The 14,633-nt window shown below is 48.3% G+C and overlaps 1 protein-coding gene across 2 annotated transcripts in view; it reads right to left on the reverse strand.

Annotated features, from left to right (window-relative positions):
- SLCO3A1 (solute carrier organic anion transporter family member 3A1) overlaps positions 1 to 14,633 on the reverse strand; it is a 375,521-nt gene that overhangs the window by 77,722 nt on the left and 283,166 nt on the right. For both annotated transcript variants that reach the window (XM_061394315.1, XM_061394314.1), the window contains exon 3: positions 12,936 to 13,034. In XM_061394315.1, the coding sequence (XP_061250299.1) occupies positions 12,936 to 13,034 (99 nt within the window). The remainder of the gene's footprint in view (positions 1 to 12,935; positions 13,035 to 14,633) is intronic.

Below are 14,633 nucleotides of genomic sequence, written 5' to 3' on the forward strand. Positions count from 1 at the left end.
GTGGTGTGGCCTTCTAGTACTATGACTTGTTTGACTTTCCAGCTGGAGTCAAGAAGATGCACATTTCTGTTGCCCCCTTGGTAGATGTTTTTCCCTCTTTCCACGTCTCCCTTGCAGAGCAGGGCGCTCCCACGTGAGCTGCTTAGAGGTATCTCTGATGATGATCCCACGCCCCTGGAGCACAGAAGGAAACTCATCTCAGCGATCTGGGATACAGCAAATGAGCTAAGAAGTAATGAGGCTGCAGGCCTGGACGGGCTTGGGAAGAGAAATGACCGCAGTCACAGGATGAGCACTCCCCCATGTCTAAGTGCTCTTCCTGAAGACTCTTCAGTTATCAGTAATGAAAATGCCAGCTGTCATCTGCCGAGGGCTCACTCTGCACCGGGCGCTATGTGGAGTTCCAATCAACCCTCCCCACAACCCTATGAGGTAGAGTTTTTTTTTTTAATTGTCCTTATATAATACAGATGGAGAAATCAAGGCTTAGAAAGGCTGGGTGTGGGCTTCCTCGATGGCTCCATGGTAAAGAATCTGCCTGCCAGTGGAGACAAATTTGATCCCTGGTCTGGTAAGCTCCCACGTGCCACGAAGCAACGAAGCCTGTGTGCCGGAACCACTGAGCTTGTACTCCAGAGACTGGGAACCACAACCACTGAAGCCCACCTGCCCTAGAGCCCGTGTTTCACAACAAGAGGAGCCACTGCAGTGAGAAGTCCATGCACCGCAAACGGAGAGTAGCCCCACTAGCTGCAAATAGAGAAAAAGCCTGTGCAGCAACGAAGATCCAGCACAGCCAAAAACAAATAAGTAAAATTATATTAAAAAAAAAAAAGGAACTGGAAAGGCTGAGTGTCTTGCCTACATCCACAAGAGTTGAAGACCAGAACATAGGCATCCAGATGCCAAGGGCTCTGCTCTCTCCCTCTTGACTGGAAGGCCTTTGTTTCGGGCTCTCTAGAGGGTTCTTAACGGATAATTCCTCTGCTCTGGGCAGTGGGTAAGATGACCAGCTCTTCTGATAGGTGGCAACTTGGCTTTTGGAACACTGGTGGTCTCTAACCTGGAGGCCTTGACATCAACCAAGCAGCAATAGCCAGGGCACTTGAATGGACCAGACGCTTTTGTGCAGGTATATGCTGGAGAGGAGAAAGCGCACACTCTAGTGGGCTTGCTGAATCTCACTATTTCTACTTACTAGCGTGTGATATTAAATCCCACTCTTGCTACTTACTAGCATGTGATGCTGGGAAAGTTACTCACCCTCCCTGACTCTTAGTTTCATCATTTGCAGAATAAAGATGATAGACAGCCAAGGACAGTGGTTACCAGGCTGAGAGGTAATGAACCAGCATCTCCTGACACATAGTAGGCTCTTACGTATTGGAGCACTTAATCTTGAACTTTTAGGGGTATATTTATGTCAATGGGAATTTTAAGGTATAGATTTTTTTTTCATTTAACAATGCATTGTAAAGATCTCTCAAAATTACCACACATTATATTAATGCTACGTAATATTCCATTTTAGGGATTACATAAATTTTTAGCTAGTTTCTTAAGTCTTGTATACTGAGGTATTTTTTAATCTTTTTATTAATATCAACACTTCTGAGAAGAGCTTCCTAGTAGCTCAGTCACTGGATATAAACAGTATTTTTAAAGTAAATTCCTATATGGAGAAATTTTGCATGGCACTAATGCACAATTAGGGCTTCCCTAGCGGCTCAGTAGTAAATAATCCATCTGCCAATGCAAGAGATGTGGGTTTGATCCTTGGGTGGGGAAGATCCCCTGGTGAAGGAAATGACAACCCTCTCCAGTATTCTTGCCTAGAAATCTCATGGCCGGAGGAGCCTGGTGGGCTATAGTCCGTAGGGTCACAAAGAGTTTGACAGAACTTAGGGACTAAACAACAGCAATGCACAATTATATGCCTTCTGATGGTTATTAACAAGTAGGAGTCTAATTTACCAGTGTCAGTTTCCATTGCTATCGGGGGTGTGAAAATGCTTGGTCTTCAAACCCATCTACTCCAACAAAAGGTACAGATTTTTTTTTTTTTAAAGTACAGTGTAGAAAAACAGGGTGATGTTGAAAGCATCTTTATGCAAACAGGAGAAGAGAAAAGGAAGTCACACCACCCTGGAGCTGAGCAAGACTGTTCGCACCAATCCCTTACTGTTTTCCTTCACCTGCTGCCAAGCACTGAATGAAAACAAAAGACGGGAAAGGGGAAATACAGTATTTCCCCCCTCTGTCTCTGGGCCCCATAAAGCTGCCAGATGTGAGCCAGCAGGGGGAGAGAAAGCCTGGCAGCTGTTTGGGAGAAGGAAATCAGAAGCACGTGGACAGTCATATTTTAGATAGGAAGTTAGTGACTGCTATACGGTGAGAAAGCACTCCTGGGAGAGGGGCGGCCCTGGGGGAGGCGGGCGTTTGTGTGAAAGTGAGGCGACTCGCTCCCTGCGGGCTTGTGTCTGCAGGCAGAAAGCCAGTATGTGCTCACAGTTCCTGAGACAGGGCTAGGACCCACCTGTGACAGCATCAGCGCACACCGGCCGCTTTGGAAGGGGCGGGCGGGGCGGGTCTGCAGAAGGCAGGGATCTGAAGAACCAGGAAAATCACGGCTGACTCTTCTGGGAAGTATTGATTTTTTTTCCCCTCTGTTTCAATTATCCAGTGGACGGTGGCAGGGAGAGAAATAACAGGCCGAGAAGAAACTACTCAGCCTTGGAGCGGGCTGCCCTCAGGACCGGCCAGCCTCATGAGCAGAGCTTCGGCCTGGTTCTGGGAGCTCTTGTGGAGACAGTGAATGCTTGACACCAGCCTGAGACACATCTTTTCTTTTTCAAATTTGTAAAAATTGAAGCAGAGTTGCTTTGTTGGCTTGCCAGATGGAGCTAGTGGTGAAGAACCTGCCTGTCAGTGCAGCAGACATAAGAGACCTGGGGTCGATCCCTGGGTTGGGAAGATCCCCTGGAGGAGGGCATGGCAACCCACTCCAGTAGTCTTGCCTGGAGAATCCCATGGACAGAGGAGCCTGGAGGGCTACAGTCCATGGGATCACAAAAAGTCAGACCAGACTGAAGTGACTTAGCACATATATGTAATTGTTTTACATTGTTTTACATTGTTTTACAATGATGTACAGTTTCTGCTGTACAATGAAGTGAATCAGCCAAATGTATACATATATCTGCTTCCTCCCACCCCTCTATCCCTGCCAACCCCTCTAGGTCATCACAGAGCATCAAGCTGGGCTCCCTGTGCTATAAAGCAGATTCCCACTATATATCTGTTTTACACATAGTATGTATACATATCAATGTTAGTCTCTCAATCTGTCCCACCCTCCCCTTTCCCCCACCCCACGTCCACATTGGATGTTCTCTACAGGTATGTCTCTATTCCTGCCCTGAACATAGGTTCACCTGTATCTGTTTTCTAGATTTCACGGATATACATTAATATATGATATTTTTCTCTTTCTGACTTATTTCACTCTGTATGACAGACTCTAGGTCCACCCACATCTCTGCTAATGATCCAATTTCATTTTTCTGAGGCACTTCCTTACTCTATCTCAACAATGAATAGTATTTTTAAGACGCCTCTTGGCCATTGAAGCTGACTATCACCCCCTCTGGCCTGGCAATTGTCACAACTCAGCATTATCGAAACAAAAGCTATGACAAACCTAGATTGCATACTAAAAGCAGAGACACCACTTTGTCAACAAAGGTCCATATAGTCAAAACTGTGGTTTTCTCCAGTAGTCACGTACAGATGTGAGAGCTGGACTACAAAGGCTGAGCACTAAAGAATTGATGCTTTTGAACTGTGGTGCTGAAGAAGACTCGAGAGTCCCTTGGACTGCAAGGAGATCCAACCAGTCCATTCTAAAGGAAATCAACCCTGAATATCCATTGGAAAGACTGATGTTGAAGCTCCAATACTTTGGTCACCTGATGCAAAGAGCCGACTCATTGGAAAAGACCCTGATGCTGGGAAGGACAGAAGGCAGGAGGAAAAGGGGGCGGCAGAGGATGAGATGGTTGGATGGCATCACTGACTTGATGGACATGAGTTTGATCAAGCTCTGGGAGATGGTAAGGGATAGGGAAGCCTGGTGTGCTGCAGTCCATGGGGTCATGAAGAGTTGGATATGACTGAGCGACTGAATAATGACAACAAGAATTACTGACGTTAAAGGGGAGTTCTCTATGTGGATTGGCAAAGCATGTGTGGTAACATTACCCTACATCTGCACGTGGGTCTCCTCCTCTGAGAATGAGGATCTCACCTCCCTTCCTGTGGTGTTACACGTGGCCATCACCACAGAGTTTTGCCAGTCAAATGTGAGTGAGGAGACACATGTCACTTCCATGTGGCAATATATATAAGCCGGTGCATGACTCCTATGTTCTTTTTTTTCCTGCTTGATTGTGAAGCATGTGCAGTTCTCCCAAAGATGATGCCTAAGAAGCTATAATGAACAAAATATTCTTGCTGACCTGATTCGGGTATATAACACAAGCAGGAAATAAGTTTTTAGTATTCCCAAGTCACTGACATCTTGAGGGTGTTTGTTACTGCAGCATAACTCAGCCTACTCTGACTGGTACAAATGGCTTGTGCGTGCACACACGTGTGCCAAGTCACTTCAGTCTTGTCCAGCTCTTTCCGGCCCTATGGACTGTAGCCCACCAGGCTCCTCTGTCCATGGGATTCTCCAGATAAGAATACAGGAGTGGGTTGCCAAGGCCTCCTCCAGGGGATCTTCCCCACCCAGGGATTGAACCCATGTCTTAGGCAATAAAAATTCCTAACTTTTAAGAAAAGTGGCGCTGGGTAGGCTTAGTATAACAAAGGTATTCTTTTAGGTCCAGGTAGAGAAGGCAATGGCACCCCCTCCAGTACTCTTGCCTGGAAAATCCCATGGGCAGAGGAGACTGGTAGACTGCAGTCCTTGGGGTCGCTAAGAGTCAGACACGACTGAGCAACTTCACTTTCACTTTTCACTTTCATGCATTGGAGACGGAAATGGCAACCCACTCCAGTGTTCTTGCCTGGAGAATCCCAGGGACAGGCGAGCCTGGTGGGCTGCCGTCTATGGGGTCTCACAGAGTCAGACACGACTGAAGTGACTTAGCAGCAGTAGCAGAGGGAAAGGTGTAGAAATCTATTTCTCTTTCTATCTGGTTCTAATTAGTGTTTTGATTTTAAACATGGCTGCAGTTTCAGCCTTTTGATGAAGGCTGCTCTCAGGAGGATGCTCAGAATACAAGTGAAGAACATCAGTTTGTCTCATTTACTTAGAATGCATCAAATTGCCAATGAATCTAGAACTGTGGATAAAGAAAGATATTGAAAAGGATGGGGATGGAATCAGGGTCCTGGGCTGTGCAAACGCCTGGCATCCCCAGGAGACTCTGTGAATATCCTGGCTAAGCTCCCTCCAGTCACTTGCCTGCCCCTTGGTCATTTCAGGCACCAAGAAAAAAAATGCTGGGAAGGAGCAGGGGGAGCCACGCCCGGGTCACCGTGAGGCCAGTGCGTGGTGGGTCTGCCTTTGCACAGGTGTCTACAGGCTGGTTATTGTTTTTGTCTAGTCACTCAGTATTGTCTGACTCTTGTGATTCCACAAACTGTAGCCTGCCAGGCTCCTCTGTCCATAGGACTTCCCAGGCAAGAATACTGCAGTGGGTTGCCATTTCCTTCTCCAGGGGATCTTCCTGACTCGGCGCTCAAACCCACATCTCCTATACTGGCAGGCAGATTCTTTACCACTGAACCACTGGAGCAGGCTTGTTAGGATTCCTGACTTACACAATTCATTGCTCTGACTCTTCTACTCATGGAATCCAAGGTTGGGAGGGCTTTGTGGTTTCGTTGGGTGAGTTGAACAAGCTTTCAGCAGCTGCTTTCCCCTCTGCTGAAGGTCACACAAACATATGGGCTTTGTTGAGAATTCCCGCCAGTTCCAAGGCCTGCTACCATTGTAGGTTCAAAAAAAGGACTTCCCAGCAACAAGTTTAAACCAGCTGAAAACTAACTAACCAAGCCACCCATGGGGATACCAAGACCGTGAGAAGAACAGATCAAAGCAAACTGGGAATATTTACTTAGTCTGGGGCCATTCTGATGTGTAAGCAACACTATGGCTCTCTGAGCAGTTTTTCTTTTTGTTCCCTTCAGCCCATTTACCTATTTTTCTAACCTATTTTGCAAAACTTTTGCTATGGGACTCAAGCATTCCAAAAGTATCATTATGTTACAGACCGAATTAGAAGCTGGAGGCAGGGAGGAGCTGGGGGTGGAGGGCAGCATGGACTGTTCCAAACCCCAGCTGCTGGGCTAATTAGTCCAACACGAAGGAATCTGGCGGCAGCAGCCAGAGTTGCAGGGGTCTCTGCTCGTCAACATTTTTATGAAGCCAGTAGATGAATCTGCCTTTTGGCAGCTGCAGACGCTGTGCAGCTGTGGCGAGGAGGGCTTTGAGGGGCCTGAGGCCATGTTGTACGGCCGTGTTGGCCAAGCCAGGTCATCTCAGCAAAGCCTCTGTTCACGAAAGGGGGCAGCCTTCTAGTTAAATGCCTGGAGATGTTTCAGGGAAGCGAGCTGCCCAACTGGGGTCAGACTGGCCTGAGCTTTGACTCCTAGTATCTATGGAAGTGAGTTCACTCTCTGTTCCTCATGACACCTAATTATACTGTGTGTTCACTAACCCCCAGGCACTGTGTCAACTTCTCTGTGTGATTAACTCATGTCATCCACACACAGACCCATGAGGACAAATGTCCCCAGGATCACACAGCCCATAAGGGGTCCAGCTGGGATCTGAGTGGAGGTCTGGTCCCCATGTTCCAACTCAGAACTCCTAATCGTTGCAAGAGGAGATGGCCACCTCATCTGATAATGCAGTGGTCTCCAACCGTTTTGGTACCGGGCATTGGTTTCAGATAAGATGATTTTTTCATGGATCTGGGGGATGTGAGTGATGGGGAACAGCTATAAATACAGATGGAGCTCACCTCCTGCTGGGTGGTCTGGTATTAACAGGACCACTACCGGTCCATGGCCCAGGGGTCAGGGTGTTAACGGGCTGGCATTAGGACCCACCCTCTCGTGGGAATGCTCCGCAGTTCCAATGAGGCGCTCGATGTATGGCTTCAAATATTAGTGAGTTCATGGCTGCCACTCATCAGGCTGTGAAGCCTCCACTGAGAAAAGTGGTAGGGCTTTTCTACACGTACACCTCTTGGATTGGGCACATCCTACCCTCTCTCTAGGCGTCAGTTTCCTTGTTTATGAAAGGCAAGACTTGGAAGAGAATTATGTCTGAGGTTCTTCCCAGCTCAGGGATGCTGGTATCCCACTCTTCTACCAAGTCCTTCTTTCTTCTATGTTTTGCTCTTCACTCATCTCAGTTCTACAAGCATATTCCAGAAAGGAACTTCTGCAGGCACCATCATTCCCTCCCCGCTAGCCTGGGCAAGGAGGTTTCTATCCTTAAGGAGAAGGGTCAAACGAGCCACACACACTCCCATGCAGATGACAGGCAGCAGCAACGGCAGAATCCCTGTCTGAGTACCCCCGGGGGAGGTACTCACGGCGTACCTCGGCTCCACAGCTGGTCTGTCCCGACAACCACTTGCCTCCCCCACACCCCCCAGCTTCATCAACACACAGATTCCAACTGGGCTCCCTCATGTGTCTCACCTTTTCTGTAAGGTCAAAACTGTGGCTTTTCTAGTAGTCATGTACAAGATGTGAGAGTTGGACCATAAAGAAGGCGAGTGCCGAAGAATTGATGCTTTTGAACTGTGGTGTGGAGAAGACTCTTGAGAGTCCCTTGGACTGCAAGGAGATCCAACCAGTCCATTCTGAAGGAGATCAGTCCTGGGTGTTCATTGGAAGGACTGATGTTGAAGCTGAAGCTCCAATACTTTGGCCATCTGATGCAAAGAGCTGACTCATTGGAAAAGACCCTGATGCTGGGAAAGACTGAGGGCAAGAGGAGAAGGGGATGACACAGGATGAGATGGTTGGATGGCAGTCTGAGCAAACTCTGGGAGACGGTGAAGGACAGGGAAGCCTGGCATGCTGCAGTCCATGGGGTCACAAAGAGTAGGACAAGACTGAGCTACTGAACAACAATTCCTCAACCACTGCCAGACTGCCTGGTGGAAGCCACGGTCTCTTTTCCAGCTGCCCCAGAACAAGGGCCTTCCAGGGACCTGCCTTGCCCACCTCACACAATTCCCAGGCTACTGCTTTTCCCAGTCCCTTGCCCAGCTCTCTGCTTGAATTTCAGAAACACATGGCTGTGTGTGTGGCCTGTGCATTCATGACAGGTGCACAGCCCTAAAGAGGTGCTCTGTCTTAGTCGGTGAGGAAGACAGGGAAGGGTCATCCTGGGAGAACTGAAAACCTGGTCCTTGAAATACAGCACTGATCCACTCGTAGATAGAGTGACAAGTTTCAGGCACAAGAGGGGAAAAACTAAAATCTGGGGGGCTTCCCAGGTGGTGCTAGTGGTAAAGAACCCGCAGCCAATGCAGGAGACATAAGAGATGTGAGTTTGATCCCTAGATAGAGGATCCCTGGAGGAGGGCACAGCAACCCTCTCCAGTATTGCCTGGAGAATCCCAGGGACAGAGGAGCCTGGCGAGCTACCGTCCATGGGGTCGCACAGTCAGACATGAATGAAGAGACTTAACACCCTGCAAACTGTGGAATTCTGACTGGGTCCTAACAGAATAAATTGTATTCCTGTGCCCTCTGCTGGTAAAGAGCAGCACCAGCCCTCCTGGAGCCTGCAGAAAGGAGGCAGACAAAGAGGGTGACTCACGGGCATCCATCTGTCCCTAGAGTTTCATCAGATTGGAAGTCCACTGTTACTCATGAGGGGGGAGGCAGCCATCAGCAGGATGCCCAGACGGAATGGAAACGTGCCCATCCGTCTCAGGCACCGGAGGCTTCAAACTGCCAGTGAGCAGAGGACCACGGATGCCACTGCCTCACCTGGGCCTGAAGGGTGAGGACAGGTGTGGCGCAGAATGGGCGGGGACGACACCCCAGCCTGAGCAAAGGAACAGCTGCCCAGCGGACTGCAAGTGGACAGGCGGTGCCCCCTCCAGCCACGCGTGTGCCTCTCGGCCACTCCAGGCTCTGAGGAAAAGATGTTATTTCATTCCCAAGAAGAATCTTAGTGAGAGGGCGGGGTCTTAAAGTGGAAACACCCACCCATTGCTCATGGATCTGGGTTTTCTATAGATACACCTTTCAGATTGGGTACACCCCTTCCCAGGTGGCGTGAGTAGTAAAGAATCCACCTGCCATGGCAGGAGCCGCAGGAGACCCAGTTTCAATCCCTGGGTCGGGAAGATCCCCTGGAAGAGGGCATGGAAACCCACTCCAGTATTCTTGCCTGGAGAATCCCATGGACAGAGGACCCTGGCAGGCTATAGTCCATAGAGGTCACAAAGAGTTGGACACGACTGAAGTGACTTAGTATGCCCATACTTCCCCTCTCTAGGAATCAGTTTCCTTGTCTATAAAAGGAAGGAGTTGGAAGAGAGTGAAGTCTGAGGTTCTTTCTGGCTCAGGGATGCTGGTATTCCCCAAGCCTGGATCCACATGGGCCCTGCCAATACACTGAGGGCAAAACTGGCTGCCTGGATACTTGCTTTCTCATCCCAGGCAGCCTTCCCCATGCTCTGGGAGGTTCCCTCTTCCTTCCCTTCCTTCGAGACTCCTGTCCTGTCCTGCCTTTGGTGCAGGGCAGAAGTGGGCTTTTTGTCCATAGGCAAGATGGGAGCTGACTCTCACCTGTGTGGTTTCTCTGACCAGGTCACCCCCTCATCCCATTCACTAGGAATAGGATCAAAGGGCCAACCCAAAACTACAAAACTGCAGCATTCAATCACCTCCTGAACAGACCCAGTGCTCTAAAAGAATAAATAAATAAGGCTGCATTTGATTTTTTTCCCCCTCCGTTTGGAAATTTGTAACATCATTAGTTACCAGTAAATATATCAGTGGAACTAATGGAGTGAATCACAAAGTGACTTGATTGGATTTAAAACCACATAATGTCTTTGGGGTGAATTAGTAAATTTAGCACTGTCGAGAGATGATGAATGGAGAACCGGGGGACTGAGAGTTCTTATTGATCCTGGGAATAGATCAGGATGAGAAGAAGGGCAATGGCTTCCCACGCTGTTTTCAGAGAGGAAGGGAATGTGGCTTCTTGGCTTGCTAAGTTGCATTGGAACACAGCGCCCTTCTGCAGGCGTGTGGTTGAGTTGTGACCACATATGGTGGGGTCCCAGGCGGCGCTAGTAGTAAAGAATCTGCCTGCCAGTGCGAGAGCCGCAGGAGACATAGGGGGTTCGATCCCAGGGTCGGGAAGATCCCCTGGAGAGGGAAATGGCAACCTGCTCCATATTCTTGCCTAGAGAATCCCATGGACAGAGGAGCCTGGTGGGCTCTAGTCCATGGGATCAGAGAATCAGACACGACTGGAGCGACTAAGCAACAGTTTGGTGGGCAGTGCTTAAGACAGCCTCCAGTGATCCCCACCTCTGGAATTCATGTCCTTGTGGAAGGATTCCTTCTCCCCAGTGTAGACAGAAACAAGTGGCTTGCTTCTAACACAAAATGCAGCAGAAGCAACAAGGTGTCACTCCCGAGGCTAGGTTCTCAAAAGACTGCGGCTTTGTCTCAGGGGCTCTCACCCTATCCTGGGCTGTCTGCTCCCCAGAGGCCGTGCTGAGGTCAGCCCTGCAGAGAGGCCCATGGGAGCCAGCCTCAGAGTCCACCTGCCCAGGGCTGCCAACAGCCACTGGGGCTGCTTGGAAGCAGAGCCCCTCCAGGTGCGCTTTCTCATGATTTGAGACCAGGTCAACTCCTTGACTGCAGCCTCATAAGAGACCCTGAGCTGGAACCAGCCAGACTGAGGGTGGGAGGAGAAGGGGGCGACAGAGGATGAGATGGTTGGATGGCATCACCAACTCGATGGACATGAGTTTGAGCAAAGTCCAGGAGAAGATGAAGGATAGGGAAGCCTGGTATGCTGCAGTCCATGGGGTCGCAAAGAATCAGACACGACTCAGTGACTGAGCAAAGCTGCTCCTGGGCTCCAGACCCAGAGAAATAAACTGAGATAATAACTCTTGCTTAAAGTCACTAACTTTGGGGTAATCTGCCATAAAGCAACAGATTAACACACCAGGCAGCTTGCTGGGGCCACTGAAATGTGAGTAGAAACAATGCATGTCATTTCTGAGGCAGAGCTGGTTTCTTGGCAACTGGGCAGGCAACAGTCAGATAAAACTTCTGTGAGCCTGGGTCTTGGAGGGACTACCAGGGGCCAGTCCCACCCTCTACTCACCCCAAATACCACTAACCTGCACTGGATATTCAGTACAGCTGAGAAACAGACTTTGGTTGCATAAAATCACCTTGATTTGGGAATTTCCTGTTACCATTGCATAGCCTGGGGCTTCCTTGGTGGTTCAGAATCTATCTGCAATGCGGGAGACCTGGGTTCGATCCCTGGGTCGGGAAGATTCCCCTGGAGAAAGAAATAGCAACCCACTCCTGTATTGTTGCCTGTGAAATCCCATGGACAGAGGAGCCTGGTGGGTTACAGTTCATGAGGTTGCAAAACGGTCAGACACAATTTAGTGACTACTCAACAACAACCGCATAGCCTAGTCCATATAGACTAGCATGCTATTCAATCCAGGGCCACAGACTGGTTGGTACTGGTGAGTGGCCTGGTAGGAACTGGGGTGCATAACAAGATGTGAGTGGCTGGCAAGTGAGCGAAGCTCCATCTGTATACACAGTCGCTCCTCATTGCTCACGTTGCCATCTGAACTCTACCTCCTGTCAGATCAGTGGCAGCATTAGACTCTCATTGGAGCGAGAACCCTACTGTGAACTGCACACGAGAGGGATGGATGTTGTGTGCTCTTTATCAGAATCGCCCTGAAACCATCCACCCCTGCTCACTGCCGGTCCACGGAAAAACTGTCTCCCACAAAACCAGTCTTTGCTGCCAAAAAGTTTGGCAACTGCTGTGCTAAAGCAGGGCACCCAGAGGAGGCTGAAAAACACGTTTAATCTTCCCATTAAGAACACTTCAAACACATAGGTTTGAAGTATGATATACTTCCTTTAGGGTTTCCCAGGTGGTGCCAGTGGTAAAGAACCCACCTACCAATGCAGGAGATGCAAGAGACATGGGTTCGATCCCTGGGTCAGGAAGATCCCCTGGAGGAGGGCATGGCAATGCACTGCAGTGTTCTTGCCTGGAGAATCCCACGGACAGAGGAGCCTGGCGGCCTATAGTCCATGGGGTTGCACAGAGTCGAACACAACTGAAGCAACTTAGCACACAGCACATGTTTTCTTTAAAGCCCACCACAACAGTGTCTTATAGAAACAATTTTCAAAGCCGGTCTCCTTGATCCCATGTGTACATTTGCACTTAGGTGCTCCAGTTTAAGAAACAGGGTCCTCTTATGGGTTCATGGACCAACGTTCAGTGGCCATGTGTGTTTACCGGGCATTTCCACATTTGTCCCCTCACTTACCTTACAACAGTCCTGAACGCAGATATAAGTTCTGTTACCCTGAATTTACAGATGAGGAAAATTCAGATTTGAAGAATGAAATCAACTCCAGGGGGTTATTAAGCCTCTAGGCAGACATGAACAGAATACAGGCTTGAGTCCAGGCCCTCTGAACCAACACTCACCATCTTTTCTCTAATCTCAAGGGGGCCACCAGCTAGAGAGGAGGTTGCATTAAATAGTTGCTTCTTAGTAGGAAGGCTTTAGAACTCAGAGGGCTGGGGCTCCTTTGTGAAGGGGAAAGGGCTTATGTGTGGGGCTTAGAAATTGAGATAAATTCCTTACTTGTGTCAATGAAGACTGCATCCACATAGATTTTGGTACAGAAAGAGCCCAGGATAAATCCACAGGCTGGTCCAAACACCAGCATCGTGAACAGGATTCCTGAAAGAAGATGAAACCAAGATTAGATTAAAAGCAGAAGACATTCAATGAGCAAAACTGTCAAAGCGTGAGAAAACTGTTTTACATTGATCAGATGAGAGCTTTGATTAGACAAATGATATCAGAGGAATTAGTCTAAATATCCTAGAGGGGAAAGCTACTATTTTAATTTTTGGAAACCCTATTGAAGCACTATCACACAGGAATTCTATAGCTTCCGTAGGTTGCTCTGAAATATTTCTAGGCCCCCAGTACATGTACTTTTTGGAGAAGGCAATGGCACCCCACTCCAGTACTCTTGCCTGGAAAATCCCATGGATGGAGGGGCCTGATAGGCTGCAGTCCATGGGGTCGCTAGAGTCAGACACGACTGAGCGACTTCACTTTCACTTCTCACTTTCATGCATTGGAGAAGGAAATGGCAACTCACTCCAGTGTTCTTGCCTGGAGAATCCCAGGGACGGGGGAGCCTGGTGGGCTACTGTCTATGGGGTCACACAGAGTCGGACATGACTAAAGCGACTTAGCAGCAGCAGCAGCACACGTACTTTTAGAGGACTCCACCCCATGTCACATCAGACCAATAAAATATATCCACGTTTATCATGAAAATTTTTTTTTTCGGCCATAAACATTTTGGGAAGGATTTTTATCATTTTGCACTCACATTGATTTAGCTTTATGTAATTCACTTAATTTACAGTTGGCAAAGACGTCTCAGCCCTTATTGTGCACACTCAGGAATTCTTATGAAGTGAGAAAAGTTGAAGCCACAAATTATTCTCCAATGTAATGAAATGTTTATGGGCATTAAATTTAGCACATAACAAAGCTGACATAATGGCATGCTTTGAGCACATTTAATTAGACATTTTATTAATTTCAGTTTTGCGGGCCCCTCCCACTCGTATTTTTGGAATTGCTCTCTGTTGTTGCTGTAACAGCTGTTCAGGACTCAAGCTCTTTCATAGGACTTGAGAAGATGGTACCAGGCATGTGCCTAAGCACTGGGTTCACAAAAAAACTCATTCTGGTTTTTCTTTAACAGCGTGTGGGAAAACCCCAACAACGTTTCTGGCCCACCTGATATGTATCTAATAGATACAGTACCTGCAATTTTGCACAAAACTTTTGGTTCATTCTGGAAAAAACAATGAGCCCAAACTAAAAAGCCATCATTTGGTTCTCCACGTAACCAAATTTCAACTTGAGCACTGACAGTTCACAAGGCCCTAGGAATAAAACTAACAGTAAAGAAGTGCTTTTTTCTTAGGAAGCTGGTTACCTGTGGGGACAATCAGTACATGGTCAATTCAACTCAAGCAGACAGCCTGGAGGGTGCAGGCTAACAGGTCTATGTGGGCACATCTAACAGGCCTATGTGGGCACATCAAAAACAGGGTAGGAAATGGATTTGACCAGAGGGAATCTGAGCTCAGTGGAGGGTAATTCTGGTTTGCTCACAGAGTAGACTAACTCAGCCTGAAATCTCCAGAGATGGATCTGCTCAAATACTTATCCACTCAATCAATACTTATCGAGTTCCTTTGCACCAACCAGCCTTCTTAGGGAGAGGACTCAGTGTTGAAACAAACAATA

The sequence above is a fragment of the Bos javanicus genome, chromosome 21, assembly GCF_032452875.1.
Source record: "Bos javanicus breed banteng chromosome 21, ARS-OSU_banteng_1.0, whole genome shotgun sequence".
NCBI lineage: Eukaryota > Metazoa > Chordata > Mammalia > Artiodactyla > Bovidae > Bos > Bos javanicus.